The following is a 17,351-nucleotide window of genomic DNA, read 5'->3' on the forward strand; positions in this document are numbered from 1 at the left end:
TTACTGATCCTGAGTGACATCCTGTATTATACCCCAGAGCTGCACTCACTATTCTGCTGGTGCAGTCACTGTGTACATACATTACTGATCCTGAGTTACATCCTGTATTATACCAGAGCTGCACTCACTATTCTGCTGGTGCAGTCACTGTGTACATACATTACATTACTGATCCTGAGTTACATCCTGTATTATACTCCAGAGCTGCACTCACTATTCTGCTGGTGCAGTCACTGTGTACATACATTACATTACTGATCCTGAGTTACATCCTGTATTATACTCCAGAGCTGCACTCACTATTCTGCTGGTGCAGTCACTGTGTACATACATTACATTACTGATCCTGAGTTACATCCTGTATTATACTCCAGAGCTGCACTCACTATTCTGCTGGTGCAGTCACTGTGTACATACATTACATTACTGATCCTGAGTTACATCCTGTATTATACCCCAGAGCTGCACTCACTATTCTGCTGGTGCAGTCACTGTGTACATACATTACATTACTGATCCTGAGTTACATCCTGTATTATACCCCAGAGCTGCACTCACTATTCTGCTGGTGCAGTCACTGTGTGTGTACAGTTATTGTGGGTTACAACCTGTATCTACGCTTTTATCACCACTTTTTACATTAGAGCAGGTGATTCTGGGCACAAACAGCAGCACAATTTGCACATTAAACTTTATTACACAGTTATACTCCATTTTACATTTGTAAACATTTACACAGGATGGCGCTTTTTCCTTTCCATCCTCATCTAAACAGTGCTAATGAGGATGACGCCAGGCAGCTGCTGTAAAGGCCCGGGTTAATGATTTCTCCTGCGATTGTTGTTCGGCAGCTGGATTCACCCGGGACGCTGGAGATCCGCCTGGGACCACAGGACAGCTGCGCACACCTCGTCCACCGCTGTAGGAGGCGCTGTCTGCTCCATCAGCCATCTGGCACCGCTTAGTCCTCAAGGTTTATCTCATCGGCTGTTTAAGGTCAAACAATCCGGTGCCTCCTTTTACGACTTTCCCGGTCACCAGACAGGCGGACGGTGACTGGAGATCGTCCTTCGCACCTGGTAAAACACAACAATCCTTGTATTAGAGGCAGCGACTATATAAAGGGCCTATCTGTGGTGGTCTTACACAGGACTGCCAAATGTACAAGCCCCCCACCTTACTCTGTGAAGGTCAATCCTGCTTTGAAGTGAAGACTGAGGAATATAGGACAGTGACGCCATATTAGTTGCCATCTCGGGCGGCACTATTAATCAGATTTTTGACCTCTCTATATATCCCCCTATTGGGGGGGTCTGCTGCTCGGGACCCTCTAAGAAACGGCAGCTCCCTCTTGTGCAGTCCGTGGTCCATGAAGATGCAGGCTAGAGGTAAAACGTGTCCCCGAATATGGCTGCCGCCATTACAGTCCACTTTCAACTGGTGGTGTAGGCCGCCATACTTAAGGACAGCCCATTTTACAGAACATCTCCATCAGCAAACACAGGGATTCACAGCAGCTGGAGTGTGGCCGCTCGCTGACCCGACCCCTATAGTGTGATGAATCAGGGATTTGGGGGGGAAGCATTAGAAATGTTGTTCGCGGATGAGAGGAAATGGCCACTTTCCCCAGGAAATACCATCAGGACATCGCATTTTTGCTCACAGGCGTCTGTGACTGAAGTGAGAGGTGGAGAACAGGGGAAAAAACAAACAAACAAGCAACCGGGCCAGAAACCGAATGCAGTCAGTCCATGCCGTCTGCCTTTACTAACAAGTGGCGGAGCGGCTGGTCGAGACCCCGTAAGGTTACAGAGCGGGGTCACGGAGTGCTGAGGAGCAGAAAAGTCACTGAAGCTTTACCGATTCCATCACCGTCCAGATCTCCTCTGGTATAACATCACCACAAACACTGCGCCCCCCCGCTGGAAGCCTCATGGCGTAACAGCTGCTTGCAGCCGTACACCACCAAGCACAATGCCGAGCATTTACATGATTTGGAGTGGAGCCGCAATACAACCCAAGCACAAGTGCAGCGCTGCATCGGGGAAATACTAGATCGAGCTTTCTGATAATGGACACGCAACGTGTACTTCTTCTGAAAACAAGTCATGTTCTTGCAAGGAACCACTTTGCTTATGAACATCTGTATTCCAAGTGCTGAGAGTATCTGACTGTAAGGAACAGCTAAACATGTTAGCTACGTATAGGAAGAACAAAAAGTAAGGACCTGTACGAATTAGAACATGGGGTATCCAATCTCCCTATCTGAAAGCGCCTGCATATCACTGTGATCAATGGGGGTACAACCATTCCTGAGAACGAAGGGTCCTCGGCACTATATGTCGAGTGCTCTTCGTCACTCAGAAGAGCGGCCCAATTCAAGTGAATTCAAGTGGCTGCAGGTCTCGAGTTTTGGGGGTCTCCAGAGGTCCCCCATTGGTCATGCTGTGATATTAGGTTACCAAGTAGGAAGGTCTTCTCGTAAACCCAGATCTCTGCTACAGAAAAATCAGCATCTTCTGTCCTCCCAGAAGATCTGTATCCACCACCAGTCCTCCAGCCATGAGCGGGGCTGTATATGCAGCACGTAAGATGCCGGGCCCCTATAAACACCCCGGGCAGACGGCGTCACACCATATACACACTCGGCCTTTAAGGATGTAAGAGGAGACTGGATCCTAAAATAGCAGAGGCCCTTGTATAATGTAATAAAATCTAATTAAATAGATAAAAAGGCATAAATGTATAAAAAAAAAAAAAAATGGCTGCTTTTTCCAAGACACAGCACCACAATTGTGTACATTTAAAGCTGCAATACCAGACACAACCTGTGGATAGGTGTGGCGCTGTTTCAAGAGGTAAGCAGCTCTGTTTGTCTACACCAGTATATAGTAATGTTTTATTTATGCATGGAAGGTTACTGTCAGAACACGGCAGGAGTTGTAGCCCAGTCATCCTCCATTACCAGGGTCAGCACACGACTACTACAGTCCGGTGATTGAGAAAGCTCATCATGTTCCACGGAGTTCATTATATTAGGTGGTAACTTTCTGCTACTTCTCGGAGTCATCACTGGATGGTGAGACTTGTAGTCCACATCACAAGGACATAATTGGCTCATAAATGGACAGAAGTGATAATAACCAGCACTGCGGATGGAAGATGGGGGATATCCCCTATAACGTCCCACTTGGTGCCTCTCCTGGAGAACTTACCACTCACGGTAGCGTCCTTCAAAAACTTGTAACTGGTTTCAAAGGTCATCTGCTGGAAAGGGGAAGAGCTGGACAGCATCCCGAAACGGTTGAGGGGCCGATAAGTTCCCTCGAAGCACATGTAGTCGGCTACCAGGGAGAGGTGTCGAGGGTCTACTTCAATACCTGTAGAAACCAAGGAGATTGGTATGTAACACTGTGCTAGAGAAGTAGGTCATGAATTTACATACAATTCCTAAGCACCATTGTCTATTCAAATCTATGAGTATCCATGGTAACAGACTACAAACAAAACTCGTGTGGTCAGATCCTACATCGTTTCTATATTTTTTTTTTTTTTTTACTAAACTTGCAAATTTATGTTTCCAGCAAGAAGAGGATAGATGGACTGAGTTAAAACAGCAGTATCAGACTACAAGGGTCTGTCTGTAGTCTGTTACCAGGGAAACACGTAGCTCTGCATCGGCACTGCAAACACAAAACGGTAAGAGTGAAAAGTGCCTAGCGTCATGTGTAAAATTTTCACGGGGGCTTTATGGCTGCTCTCAATTCCACCAAAGCTGACATTAGGCACAGAGAGATGCTGTCGTGCATGATCGGGACATCCGACACCCATCTGATCTCCTCTAATTACCTAATATATGGTGGCACTTACCATATACAGCAAATACATCCTTGATTTCCTTCTGCACCGCCCTCAGTGCTGCCTCTATGCCGTACGTATTGGCCATCGCATGGATATCATTTGTATATAGGCGTCTCAGATTCAGGATCTGTGAAGAGAGGAGCAGTCATTAGATGGATAATTTTTGGACATGGGATGCCCAGAGAATAAACAGGTCATAGAAGAATGAGTTACAGACAAGTGGTAGAAGGGTTATTCCATTAAGCCTTACTGGGACATGCGGATGTCATAGATGGGCTGGAGACCCTCCACTAGTAATCCTCTAAAACTGTCTCACTGCCCCGACTATACAGTACCATGATCATTGGAAGAACTACTCCTTGAATGGATGGGTCAGCACACAGATCCGTCCATCATCTCAAAGAAGATATGTTCAGAAGAGAGGGGTTGTCTTAACGGGAAGACCCTTTTAAAGTGGATCTGACTCATAAAACAACCCTCAGCAGCCCCAGAGGATATATCAAGTATTGAATTAGGGCCAAGTTTCTGGAGGCCTCAGTTACAGTACAAACATCTCTGACATGCGGCAGCGGACGCCTTCTCAGAGGTGTAACTTACATCTGAATATTTAAACATCTCCTGGAGGTTGATGCCCTCCGTGTTCAGTATCTGCTCCTTCTCTCCGCTGTGGTTTGTGCTTTCGTTCAGGAGACAGCGGGTTATTCCTTTGGTCTCGTGGATGATAATATTTCTTGCCAGGGATGAGATGAGAGAGGAGACATCGAAGTGAATCTTCATGAGCGGCAGCTTCAACGTGACCTGCAGAGAAGTCGACATGTTACAGCACAACGTACAGAGGGAACGACAGTAACGCCGAGTATCGGGCGACACTCGGGGCAGGCACTAATCTGAGGACTAAATTGTCTGTCTTACCAGGAATAATCCTAACAGCAGGCACCAAAGTGATCAACTGATCATCACACGTCCTGCAGTGGGCAAACAACATTCTTTCTGAGAAAGTTGTTTTAAAATTTCTATAGGGTGAGATCCTGCTCGGGGTCCGCCAGAGGAAAAATAAAAATGGATTTGGAGTGACCCAAAAGGGGAACGCAATGGCGGTGTCCTCCTGCCAGGTAATGAGAACGGGGGGACAGGCAGAGAACAGGAGGGCAGCACACTCCCGCCAGGTGGGGGGAGAACGTGAAGGTAGCGCCCTCCCGCAAGGTAGGGGGAGAACGGGAAAGCAGCGCCCTCCCGCCAGGTAGAGGGAGAACAGGAAGATAGCGCCCTCCCGCCAGGTAGGGGGAGAACGGGAAGGCAGCGCACTCCCGCTAGGTGGGGGGAGAACGGGAAGGCAGCGCACCTCCGCCAGGTGGGGGGAGAACGGGAAGGCAGCAACCTCCCGCCAGGTGGGGGGAGAACATGAAGGCAACGCACTCCCGCCAGGTGGGAGGAGAACGGGAAGGCAGCGCACTCCCGCTAGGTTAGGTGGGGGGAGAAGGGGAAGGCAGCTCCCGCCAGGTAGGGGGAGAATGAGAAGGCAGCCTTTATAAGAGCTGGAGTGACCCTCAATGTGTTCCTTGCATGACATTTACTCTGTGTAGGGCTACATTTCTGCTAGGGACCACATAACCACTTGTGCTTCGTTATAGAGCCAGTGGCAATCATGGTTTGCAGTCACATTAGTAAAGGAGGACGGTTCCTGTTGCAGTGAGCTGCCTCCGAAGCAGACTGGTCTGATGTGAGGTATGTGAGCAATGGACTCCATGGGTGCCGGATGCGGCACTGAAGCCAGTCAGGAATGTACTGGTTGACTGTCACTTACTGCAAACAAGAACAGCCAATAACTACAAAACCTGGGGACACACAGAAAATGCTCAGTGCACATTCCTATTTACTTGTTTTGTATTTGTCTAGGCTCACCCACCCAACCCAATCCAACCCGCTTTCAGCCCCGGTAAAGATGGAGCTGTCAATCAAGGCAGATGAGAGCAGAGATAAATGCAAAACAAGTAGATGAGAAGGTTCACTGAACTGCGCCGTCCTCCGTTGCATGGCTTGAACTATTAATTTTGTGCTGACAAATGGTGGGCAACAAATGATCGTATTAACGCTTGTCCACCTGACCATCCACAGTGTAACATGGCCTGAAGACCTGTCCACCAGTGGCGAGTGAACGTGCTCGGAAAAGGTGTTCTTTGCTCATGCTCGGGTGCTAACCGAGATTCTTCGGCGTGCTCTAATACTATGTTCGATTTCCCGCTGCTGCATGTCTCGGTGCTGTTCATCAGCAGCAACACTTGCAGGGATTGTCTAACAAACAGGGAATCCCTGCGTGTGTTGCAGCTGTCGATAAGACATGCAGCCGCGGGGACTCGAACGTAGTATTAGAGCACGCCGAAAACACTCGGTTAGCCCCCAAGCACGGGCGGAGAACACCTTACCCGACCACATTCACCCATCACTACTGTCCACATGTCTTCCTCCAGTAGATCAGCAGTGTTCGTGTACGGCTCCAGGAATGTCATTACCACCGGAGACACAAGGCAGAATGACATTTCTTGTTACAATATCAGACGTAGGATTCCGCTCCTCGCCTTACTACCATATACACTAAGGCTTTAATTCCACATAATATTTGTGAAAAGAGTAAAACGACCCGGAGTAAGGTGAATTGTAGAACTCGAGTGACCCTGCTGATCTCAGCAGGTTCCTATTCTGCAGCCGGGGTGGGGTACAGCATTTCATCATTACTGTCCTATAAAAAAAACCCGCACGGCGACATTCATTACATGCTGTCTGCCGTTTCTATCTCTCATCGATGTTGATAGAGCAGCGGAGGTGCTCAGGGAACTATTTTAGGTCGTAGAAAAAAGGAAATCATAAAAAAAATTGAGCTCCCAGAGATGTGTCCATCACCTACAAACAAGTTATACATGTGACTTTGTACCAGAAGTTCCATTTTCTGCCTTTTTGGTAAATCCATAGGAAATCTTTCTAGATAACGGGTCCATGAATTTGCTGGAGAGATCGGGCACTTGCACAGAGCTTTCCCTAAAATTTTGTGAAGATGGAGGTACAAGTCATAGTGACAGGTGACATGTTTAGATGGTGAGGATTCGAGTACTGGATCCTCCGGATACTGATCACTAAACTAAAATGTAACTGCGGGGCCCCGTCGGACGGGTTTGGTTTTGCTCAGCAGATCCTCGTAGACGTGAGGTTAGAGGTACACCGACTTACAGAGATCATACGAGTGCATGCGCCTCTCTGCTGGCATCTCAGAGGAGAACGATGGAGCAAAGTCCTAAGCTGACCCACTGATCAAAACTTCTGACATGTGACTAAGACATCTCAAAAGTTTCCTGAGCTCACACACACTTATCACCCTAAGTGTCCGGACACATCCTACCTGACACCATAAGCTTCTTTGCGAGTCATAAGAGTAGTCCTCTACGTTGGCGTCGAGGCTCAGGACGCCGTTTACCCGGTCCTCCTCCAGCACATCCTCCATAAGGTTTTCATCGTTACGTTTCTTACTGGCGGATCTTGAAGGTGGAGGAGGACTGGGATCGTCCTCAATTGTCGGCAGCGCGTTGCCATCACCATCCTCCTCTTCTCCATCTTTCCTTTCAGGAGCGTTCTCCTCATCCTGATCATCTTCATTCTCGCCAACCTCCTCTTCTCCACTTTCATAATCAACCTAACCGGAGAAATGACCATAAATGTCTCACCATGCCACCATGGCTGACGTTACGTACCACTTAATCTGCGCTGATCGGAAGTGTGTATTTACCTCTTCTTCTTGCTTTCTTTTCAGCTTCGTGTCTGTGGCATCGGCGTCCCCCTCATCGGCTTCTGCATCCACAATGTCTTGTTCTTCAGCCTCAGCTTCTTGGTCCTAAAATATATTAAAAAAAACATAAGGACACGTTCTCCGACATCCCGTCGGGTCACGTAGGATGGACTGCAAGTGTTCTCAACGAGGCTGCAGACGTCTATGGGAACTGGGGATTTCACAGTCTCATTTCTCATCAATTTTTAGGATGATGGATTATGGAATTTTTTTCTGCTTGGTTTTCACTCCATCTACTAGTTTGTTTTTTTTCTGATTAATTTCCATGATAGAATAAAAAAATAAAAAATAAAATAATATGCTCGATGTCTGCAGCCACCACTAGAGGGAGCTCACTGCATACACAATGGACTCTAACAGTGTGCTCCCTCTAGTGGTGGCTGTAAACAGGCGTCACGTTTTAAATCGATGTCTAGGCAGAGTATTTTCAGTTTTGTATTAGAAAATGGATTTGTGGCCGATATGATGATATATTAAGAAGTAAACCAGCATAAAGTTTTGGACTTCATAAAAAAAATGCTAAAATTTGGATATTCATTGCAAAACAACTGCGAACACAAGCAATTTAGTAAGTACCTGGTATTTAACGTGCTGAAATCCTGCTCCTTATGTGCTCTTTTGCTCAGATCAGAGATGATGGAGCTGTGGCTCTGTGCCTATATTATCTACAGTGTCTACAGGGAGTCTGCGGTGGTCTGAGACAACCCACTGCCTCATCAGTGGTCCACGCTGCCGATGTCTACCCTCCCACTTGCAGCTGCGCTGCTGTATAGAAGCACATGTAAATACTGGGGAGACGACTGCAGAGATAAGAGGCGACCTATTCAAGGATCGGCACAGTCAGTTTATTGATGGAGGTCAATAAAATGAGTGTCAGCCGGATCTAAACTTGGCACCGAATAATCAGAGTGAACATGTACTTTGTATTATGTCAGGGCAGCTTTAGATAAGAGGCCTGAGATAAGCGGTGGAGGTTTATGTAACTGACGGCCGTCTCTGACCTGCCGCACCGGTATCCAACTAGTACCGTCAATATCAGATCAATAGGAGTCCAACTCTCGGCAGCCAGCTCCACTGTTTACCAGGCACGGATTCTGACTGTCAGTGGCAGTACTTTGCCCCCTGCTCTACACACTACAATGCCGGTTCAGGAACAGAGCTCGTTCTACATAGCAGACGGTAACGGGAAACTACTAAAATTAGACATAACTCTGATCCTAGCCTTATACCCCTTTAGACTGTGTAGTAAAAAGTGACTGTGACATCCCGCCAATGGCAGCAGACTGTGCGGCCACTGTGCATCGCATCGTGGATGTCGATACAGTTGAAAGCAATGAAGGAGGAGTTATCCATCCACTCCCTCCTCCATCATTCTGCCTCAGCATCTGAGATTTGACGTCTCAACAGTGGACGCGATGACATCACTGCATGGCGGCTTCTGGCACTTCAGACCAAATGCTGAGGAGACCAGAGCAGAGGGGAACTGAGGAGAGGGATTTTTTTTAATCTATGATAACATTATGGGGCGCATTATGCTATATGAAGTGCAATGGGGGCGCATTATACTATATGGAGGGCAATGGGGGCGCATTATACTATATGAAGTGCAATGGGGGCGCATTATACTATATGAAGTGCAATGGGGCGCATTATACTATATGGAGGGCAATGGGGGTGCATTATACTATATGAAGTGCAATGGGGGCGCATTATACTATATGAAGTGCAATGGGGCGCATTATACTATATGGAGGGCAATGGGGGCGCATTAAACTATATGGAGGGAAATGAGGGCACATTATACTATATGGAGGGCAATGGGAGTGCATTATATTATATGGATGCAATGGGAGTGCATTATATTATATGGATGGCAATGGGGCGCATTATATTATATGGAGGACAATGGGGGCACATTATACTATATGAAGGGCAATGGGAGTGCATTTTATTATATGGATGGCAATGGGGTGCATTATATTATATGGAGGGCAATGGGAGCACATTATACTATATGGAGAGCAATGAGGGCACATTATACTATATGGAGGGCAATGGGAGTGCATATTATATGGATGCAATGGGGGGAGCATTATATTACATGAAGAGCAATGGGGCACATTACACTATAACAAGAGCAATGGGGGCACATTATACTATAAAGAGAGCACATTATACTATATGGAGGCGTATTATACTTTATGAAGGGCAATGGAGGCACATTATACTATATGCCGCACTATAGGCTGTGCAGCATACTATATGGAAGGCAATGAGGGCGCACTATACTATATGGAGGACTATGGTGGATGCATTATACTATATGGAGGGCAATGAGGGAGCATACTATATGGAGGGCAATGGGGGCGCACTATACTATATGAAGGACTATGTGGGGGTGCCTTATACTGTATGGAACTCTCTACCACAACATATCAGACTCTCACCTACCATCGAAACCTTCAAAAAGAGCCTGAAGACCCACCTCTTCCGACAAGCCTATAACCTGCAGTAACCACCGATCGACCAAACCGCTGCACGACCAGCTCTACCCTCGCCTACTGTATTATCACCCATCCCTTGAAGATTGTGAGCCCTCGCGGGCAGGGTCCTCTCTCCTCCTGTACCAGTTATGACTTGTATTGTTTAAGATTATTGTACTTGTTTTTATGTATACCCCTCCTCACATGTAAAGCGCCATGGAATAAATGGCGCTATAACAATAAATAATAATAATAATAATAATATGGAGGAACAATATATTATGAGCTATGTGAGGGGCCATCATACTATTTTGCAGGGCTATGTGGGAGCCATACCTTTTGCATAGCTATGTTGGGGCCTTTATACTGTTTGCAGGGCAACGTGGAGGTCTTTTTTTTATGGTTAGCAGGACTATGTGGGGGTCGATAGTACTGTTTTCAGGGCTTTGTGGGGGCCATTATACTGTATACAAGCAATTATATAGTGTGAAGGTTTGAATGGGGTCTCTTCTATCATACTATGTGGACAGCTGTGTGGGGGCCATTATGCTGTTTGGAGGGTTGTGTGGGGGTCATGATGCTGTTTGGAGGGCTAGATGGACCATCATACAGTGTGAAGAGTAGTATCGGGGCCATTACATTGTATGGAGGATTGTGTTGGGGCCATTATACTGTATGGAGGGCTGTGCTGGGGTCACAGTTTGGGCTTCACACTGTGTTGAGGGCCACCATTCTTTGTCAGGAGGGTACAGTAGGGTCATCAAACCGTGCATGTGGACGGTGACATGGAGGAATTCATGGTTGGGGTATCATATGGTGTTCGGGGGGCACTTTTTTTGTATTCTTCTTTATGGGGGCAATGAGAGGAAAATCTAGGGGCTTCAATAGTAGGAAAATTACTTTGTAAGGGCTGCAAAGTTGTGAGATAAAGCTCCTCTGTGACCCCACCGAATATTCTTTTTTTTTCAAGGGGGGATGGCTCCCCAATTAGAACTTTTGCTACGGAGCATCATAATTTCCATGTATGCGCCACTGCAAAGAGAATGTCACAAAATTGAAACCCATTATCTCACACAAAAAAATAAATAATAATAGACAAAGAAGTGCTGTTTTCATTCATTCCACCCCGCAGAAAGGTGTTTAAACATATTCCATACGAGAGGTAGGATTGGGGGCTGGGGGTTTTTAAGAAATGTGTTCTTTTCTGCCGTAACCTGATGGGGCCTCCAAAATCTACTTTTTTGTTTACAGCAACATTTCAGTTTCAGCCCCCATAGATGCAGCGTTCAAGTGTTGGATGCAGATGTACAGCAGCTCTCAGGATGGTGACCGTCACGTAATTTACCTAAGGCCTCTTTCACACTTCCGGCCAATTTTGGAAAAAAAACGGATCCGCCATTTTTCTTTGCGGATCCATTTTTTTCCCCATTGACTTTCATTATTGGCGGACCCTGACTAATTGCCGTCCGTTGCATCCGTTTGAGGATCCGCCACAATGTTAGTGTCCAAACGGAGCTTGCAACGTTTTTTTGGGCGGCGGATCCTCCAGACACTGAATTAACCCCAAATTCTGTCTGGGTGCCGGACAAAATCTCTCTCTCTTTTTGGCGGATTTTAACTGATGCAAATAACTTAAGTGTGAAAGAGGCCTTAGGCTTCCCTGGTTGTGTACTCTCCTGACCAGGGGCCGATGGCGTCCAGCCCATGCACACAGACACATGAGATGCTGCGGGTATTTGTGCATGTGCTGAACAGTTGCGCCATTTGTCGATGGGATGGGGAAATCAGAATTTAGTGTTCTCGCCGCCAGTACACACTGCCAAATGTATTCGCTGCTGCTCACCTGCGTTGCTGCCACCGTCTCCCCGCCTTCATCCATATCTTTCCGAGATGCCTTTCTGCTGGATACATCCCTATTGGAGGCAAATTTTGAGCTTCTTCTTTTAATGGCCTCTAACATATATCGGAAGAACCTGCAAATATGGAAGATGAAATGGTCAGAATCCACATGTACTAATGAGGCCACAGATCTCCCCATTACTTGTAGTACTCATTACCAGACAATCTACTGAGACCACACACATGTATATACACAGAGCACATATATACACACACACGTATAAAAATACAGAGCACATACATATATACACACAGAGCACATACATATATACACACAGAGCACATACACATATATATAGAGCACATACATATATACACACAGAGCACATACACACATGTATATACACAGAGCACATACACATATGTATATACACAGAGCACATATATACACACAGAGCACATACATATATACACACAGAGCACATACACATATGTATATACACAGAGCACATATATACACACACACGTATAAATATACAGAGCACATACACATATGTATATACACAGAGCACATATATACACACACGTATAAATATAGAGCACATACACATATGTATATACACACAGAGCACATACACACAGAGCACATACACATATGTATATACACACAGAGCACATACATATATACACACAGAGCACATACACACATGTATATACACACAGAGCACATATATACACACACGTATAAATATAGAGCACATACACACATGTATATACACACAGAGCACATACACACATGTATATACACACAGAGCACATACATATATACACACAGAGCACATACACACAGAGCACATACACATATGTATATACACACAGAGCACATACATATATACACACAGAGCACATACACACATGTATATACACACAGAGCACATATATACACACACGTATAAATATACAGAGCACATACACACATGTATATACACACAGAGCACATACACATATGTATATACACACAGAGCACATACATATATACACACAGAGCACATACACACATGTATATACACACAGAGCACATATATACACACACGTATAAATATACAGAGCACATACACACATGTATATACACACAGAGCACATACACACATGTATATACACACAGAGCACATATATACACACACGTATAAATATAGAGCACATACACACATGTATATACACACAGAGCACATACACACATGTATATACACACAGAGCACATACACACATGTATATACACACAGAGCACATACACATGTATATACACACAGAGCACATACACATATGTATATACACAGAGCACATATATACACACACGTATAAATATAGAGCACATACACACATGTATATACACACAGAGCACATACACACATGTATATACACACAGAGCACATACACATATGTATATACACAGAGCACATATACACACACGTATAAATATACAGAGCACAAGCACACATGTATATACACAGAGCACATATATATACACACACACGTATAAATATACAGAGCACATACACATATGTATACACACAGAGCACATACACATATGTATATACACAGAGCACATATACACACACGTATAAATATACAGAGCACAAGCACACATGTATATAGAGCACATACATATATACACACAGAGCACATACACACATGTATATACACACAGAGCACATACACACATGTATATACACACAGAGCACATACACATGTATATACACAGAGCACATATATACACACGTATAAATATACAGAGCACAAGCACACATGTATATACACAGAGCACATACACACATGTATATACACAGAGCACATACACACATGTATATACACACAGAGCACATACACATGTATATACACAGAGCACATACACACATGTATATACACAGAGCACATACACACATGTATATACACACAGAGCACATACACATGTATATACACAGAGCACATATATACACACGTATAAATATACAGAGCACAAGCACACATGTATATACACACAGAGCACATACACACATGTATATACACAGAGCACATACACACATGTATATACACAGAGCACATATATATACACACACACGTATAAATATACAGAGCACATACACATATGTATACACACAGAGCACATACACATATGTATATACACAGAGCACATATATACACACACGTATAAATATACAGAGCACATACACACATGTATATACACACAGAGCACATACACACATGTATATACACACAGAGCACATATATACACACACACGTATAAATATACAGAGCACATACACACATGTATATACACACAGAGCACATACACACATGTATATACACACAGAGCACATACACATATGTATATACACAGAGCACATATATACACACACGTATAAATATACAGAGCACATACACACATGTATATACACACAGAGCACATACACACATGTATATACACACAGAGCACATATATACACACACACGTATAAATATACAGAGCACATACACACATGTATATACACACAGAGCACATACACACATGTATATACACACAGAGCACATACACACATGTATATACACACAGAGCACATACACATATGTATACACACAGAGCACATACACACATGTATATACACACAGAGCACATACACATGTATATACACAGAGCACATATATACACACGTATAAATATACAGAGCACAAGCACACATGTATATACACAGAGCACATACACACATGTATATACACAGAGCACATACACACATGTATATACACACAGAGCACATACACATGTATATACACAGAGCACATACACACATGTATATACACAGAGCACATACACACATGTATATACACACAGAGCACATACACATGTATATACACAGAGCACATATATACACACGTATAAATATACAGAGCACAAGCACACATGTATATACACACAGAGCACATACACACATGTATATACACAGAGCACATACACACATGTATATACACACAGAGCACATACACACATGTATATACACACAGAGCACATATATATACACACACACGTATAAATATACAGAGCACATACACATATGTATATACACAGAGCACATACACATATGTATACACACAGAGCACATACACATATGTATACACACAGAGCACATATATACACACACGTATAAATATACAGAGCACATACACACATGTATATACACACAGAGCACATACACACATGTATATACACACAGAGCACATATATACACACACGTATATACACACAGAGCACATACACATATGTATATACACAGAGCACATATACACACACGTATAAATATACAGAGCACAAGCACACATGTATATAGAGCACATACATATATACACACAGAGCACATACACACATGTATATACACACATGTATATACACACAGAGCACATACACATGTATATACACAGAGCACATATATACACACGTATAAATATACAGAGCACAAGCACACATGTATATACACACAGAGCACATACACATGTATATACACAGAGCACATATATACACACGTATAAATATACAGAGCACAAGCACACATGTATATACACAGAGCACATATATATACACACACACGTATAAATATACAGAGCACATACACATATGTATACACACAGAGCACATACACATATGTATATACACAGAGCACATATATACACACACGTATAAATATACAGAGCACATACACACATGTATATACACACAGAGCACATACACACATGTATATACACACAGAGCACATATATACACACACACGTATAAATATACAGAGCACATACACACATGTATATACACACAGAGCACATACACACATGTATATACACACAGAGCACATACACACATGTATATACACACAGAGCACATACACACATGTATATACACACAGAGCACATACACACATGTATATACACACAGAGCACATACACACATGTATATACACACAGAGCACATACACATATGTATATACACACAGAGCACATACACACATGTATATACACACAGAGCACATATATACATACACACGTATAAATATACAGAGCACATACACATATGTATACACACAGAGCACATACACATATGTATATACACAGAGCACATATATACACACACGTATAAATATACAGAGCACAAGCACACATGTATATACACACAGAGCACATACACACATGTATATACACACAGAGCACATACACACATGTATATACACACAGAGCACATACACACATGTATATACACACAGAGCACATACACACATGTATATACACACAGAGCACATACACACATGTATATACACACAGAGCACATACACACATGTATATACACACAGAGCACATACACACATGTATATACACACAGAGCACATACACACATGTATATACACAGAGCACATATATACACACACGTATAAACATACAGAGCACATACACATATGTATACACACAGAGCACATATATACACACACGTATAAATATACAGAGCACAAGCACACATGTATATACAGTGGGGCAAAAAAGTATTTAGTCAGTCAGCAATAGTGCAAGTTCCACCACTTAAAAAGATGAGAGGCGTCTGTAATTTACATCATAGGTAGACCTCAACTATGGGAGACAAACTGAGAAAAAAAAATCCAGAAAATCACATTGTCTGTTTTTTTTTTCCTTTTATTTGCATATTATGGTGGAAAATAAGTATTTGGTCAGAAACAAGCAATCAAGATTTCTGGCTCTCACAGACCTGTAACTTCTTCTTTAAGAGTCTCCTCTTTCCTCCACTCATTACCTGTAGTAATGGCACCTGTTTAAACTTGTTATCAGTATAAAAGGACACCTGTGCACACCCTCAAACAGTCTGACTCCAAACTCCACTATGGTGAAGACCAAAGAGCTGTCAAAGGACACCAGAAACAAAATTGTAGCCCTGCACCAGGCTGGGAAGACTGAATCTGCAATAGCCAACCAGCTTGGAGTGAAGAAATCAACTGTGGGAGCAATAATTAGAAAATGGAAGACATACAAGACCACTGATAATCTCCCTCGATCTGGTGCTCCACGCAAAATCCCACCCCGTGGGGTCAGAATGATCACAAGAACGGTGAGCAAAAATCCCAGAACCACGCGGGGGGACCTAGTGAATGAACTGCAGAGAGCTGGGACCAATGTAACAAGGCCTACCATAAGTAACACACTACGCCACCATGGACTCAGATCCTGCAGTGCCAGACGTGTCCCACTGCTTAAGCCTGTACATGTCCGGGCCCGTCTGAAGTTTGCTA

The 17,351-nt window shown here is 43.8% G+C and overlaps 1 protein-coding gene across 1 annotated transcript in view; it reads right to left on the reverse strand.

Annotated features, from left to right (window-relative positions):
- Window positions 1–677: 677 nt before the first annotated feature.
- The window catches only part of POLR1A (RNA polymerase I subunit A), a 92,116-nt gene continuing 75,442 nt past the window's right edge, over window positions 678–17,351 (reverse strand). The window contains exons 28-34 of the mRNA XM_073562067.1: window positions 12,023–12,152; window positions 7,637–7,741; window positions 7,253–7,543; window positions 4,459–4,659; window positions 3,871–3,988; window positions 3,216–3,380; window positions 678–1,076 (exon numbers count right to left, since the gene is read on the reverse strand). Of these exons, the coding sequence (XP_073418168.1) occupies window positions 976–1,076; window positions 3,216–3,380; window positions 3,871–3,988; window positions 4,459–4,659; window positions 7,253–7,543; window positions 7,637–7,741; window positions 12,023–12,152 (1,111 nt within the window). The 3' untranslated portion in view covers window positions 678–975. The remainder of the gene's footprint in view (window positions 1,077–3,215; window positions 3,381–3,870; window positions 3,989–4,458; window positions 4,660–7,252; window positions 7,544–7,636; window positions 7,742–12,022; window positions 12,153–17,351) is intronic.

This window comes from Dendrobates tinctorius, unplaced genomic scaffold, assembly GCF_039654945.1.
Source record: "Dendrobates tinctorius isolate UK_male_01 unplaced genomic scaffold, ASM3965494v1 ptg000334l, whole genome shotgun sequence".
Classification (NCBI taxonomy): Eukaryota; Metazoa; Chordata; class Amphibia; order Anura; family Dendrobatidae; genus Dendrobates; species Dendrobates tinctorius.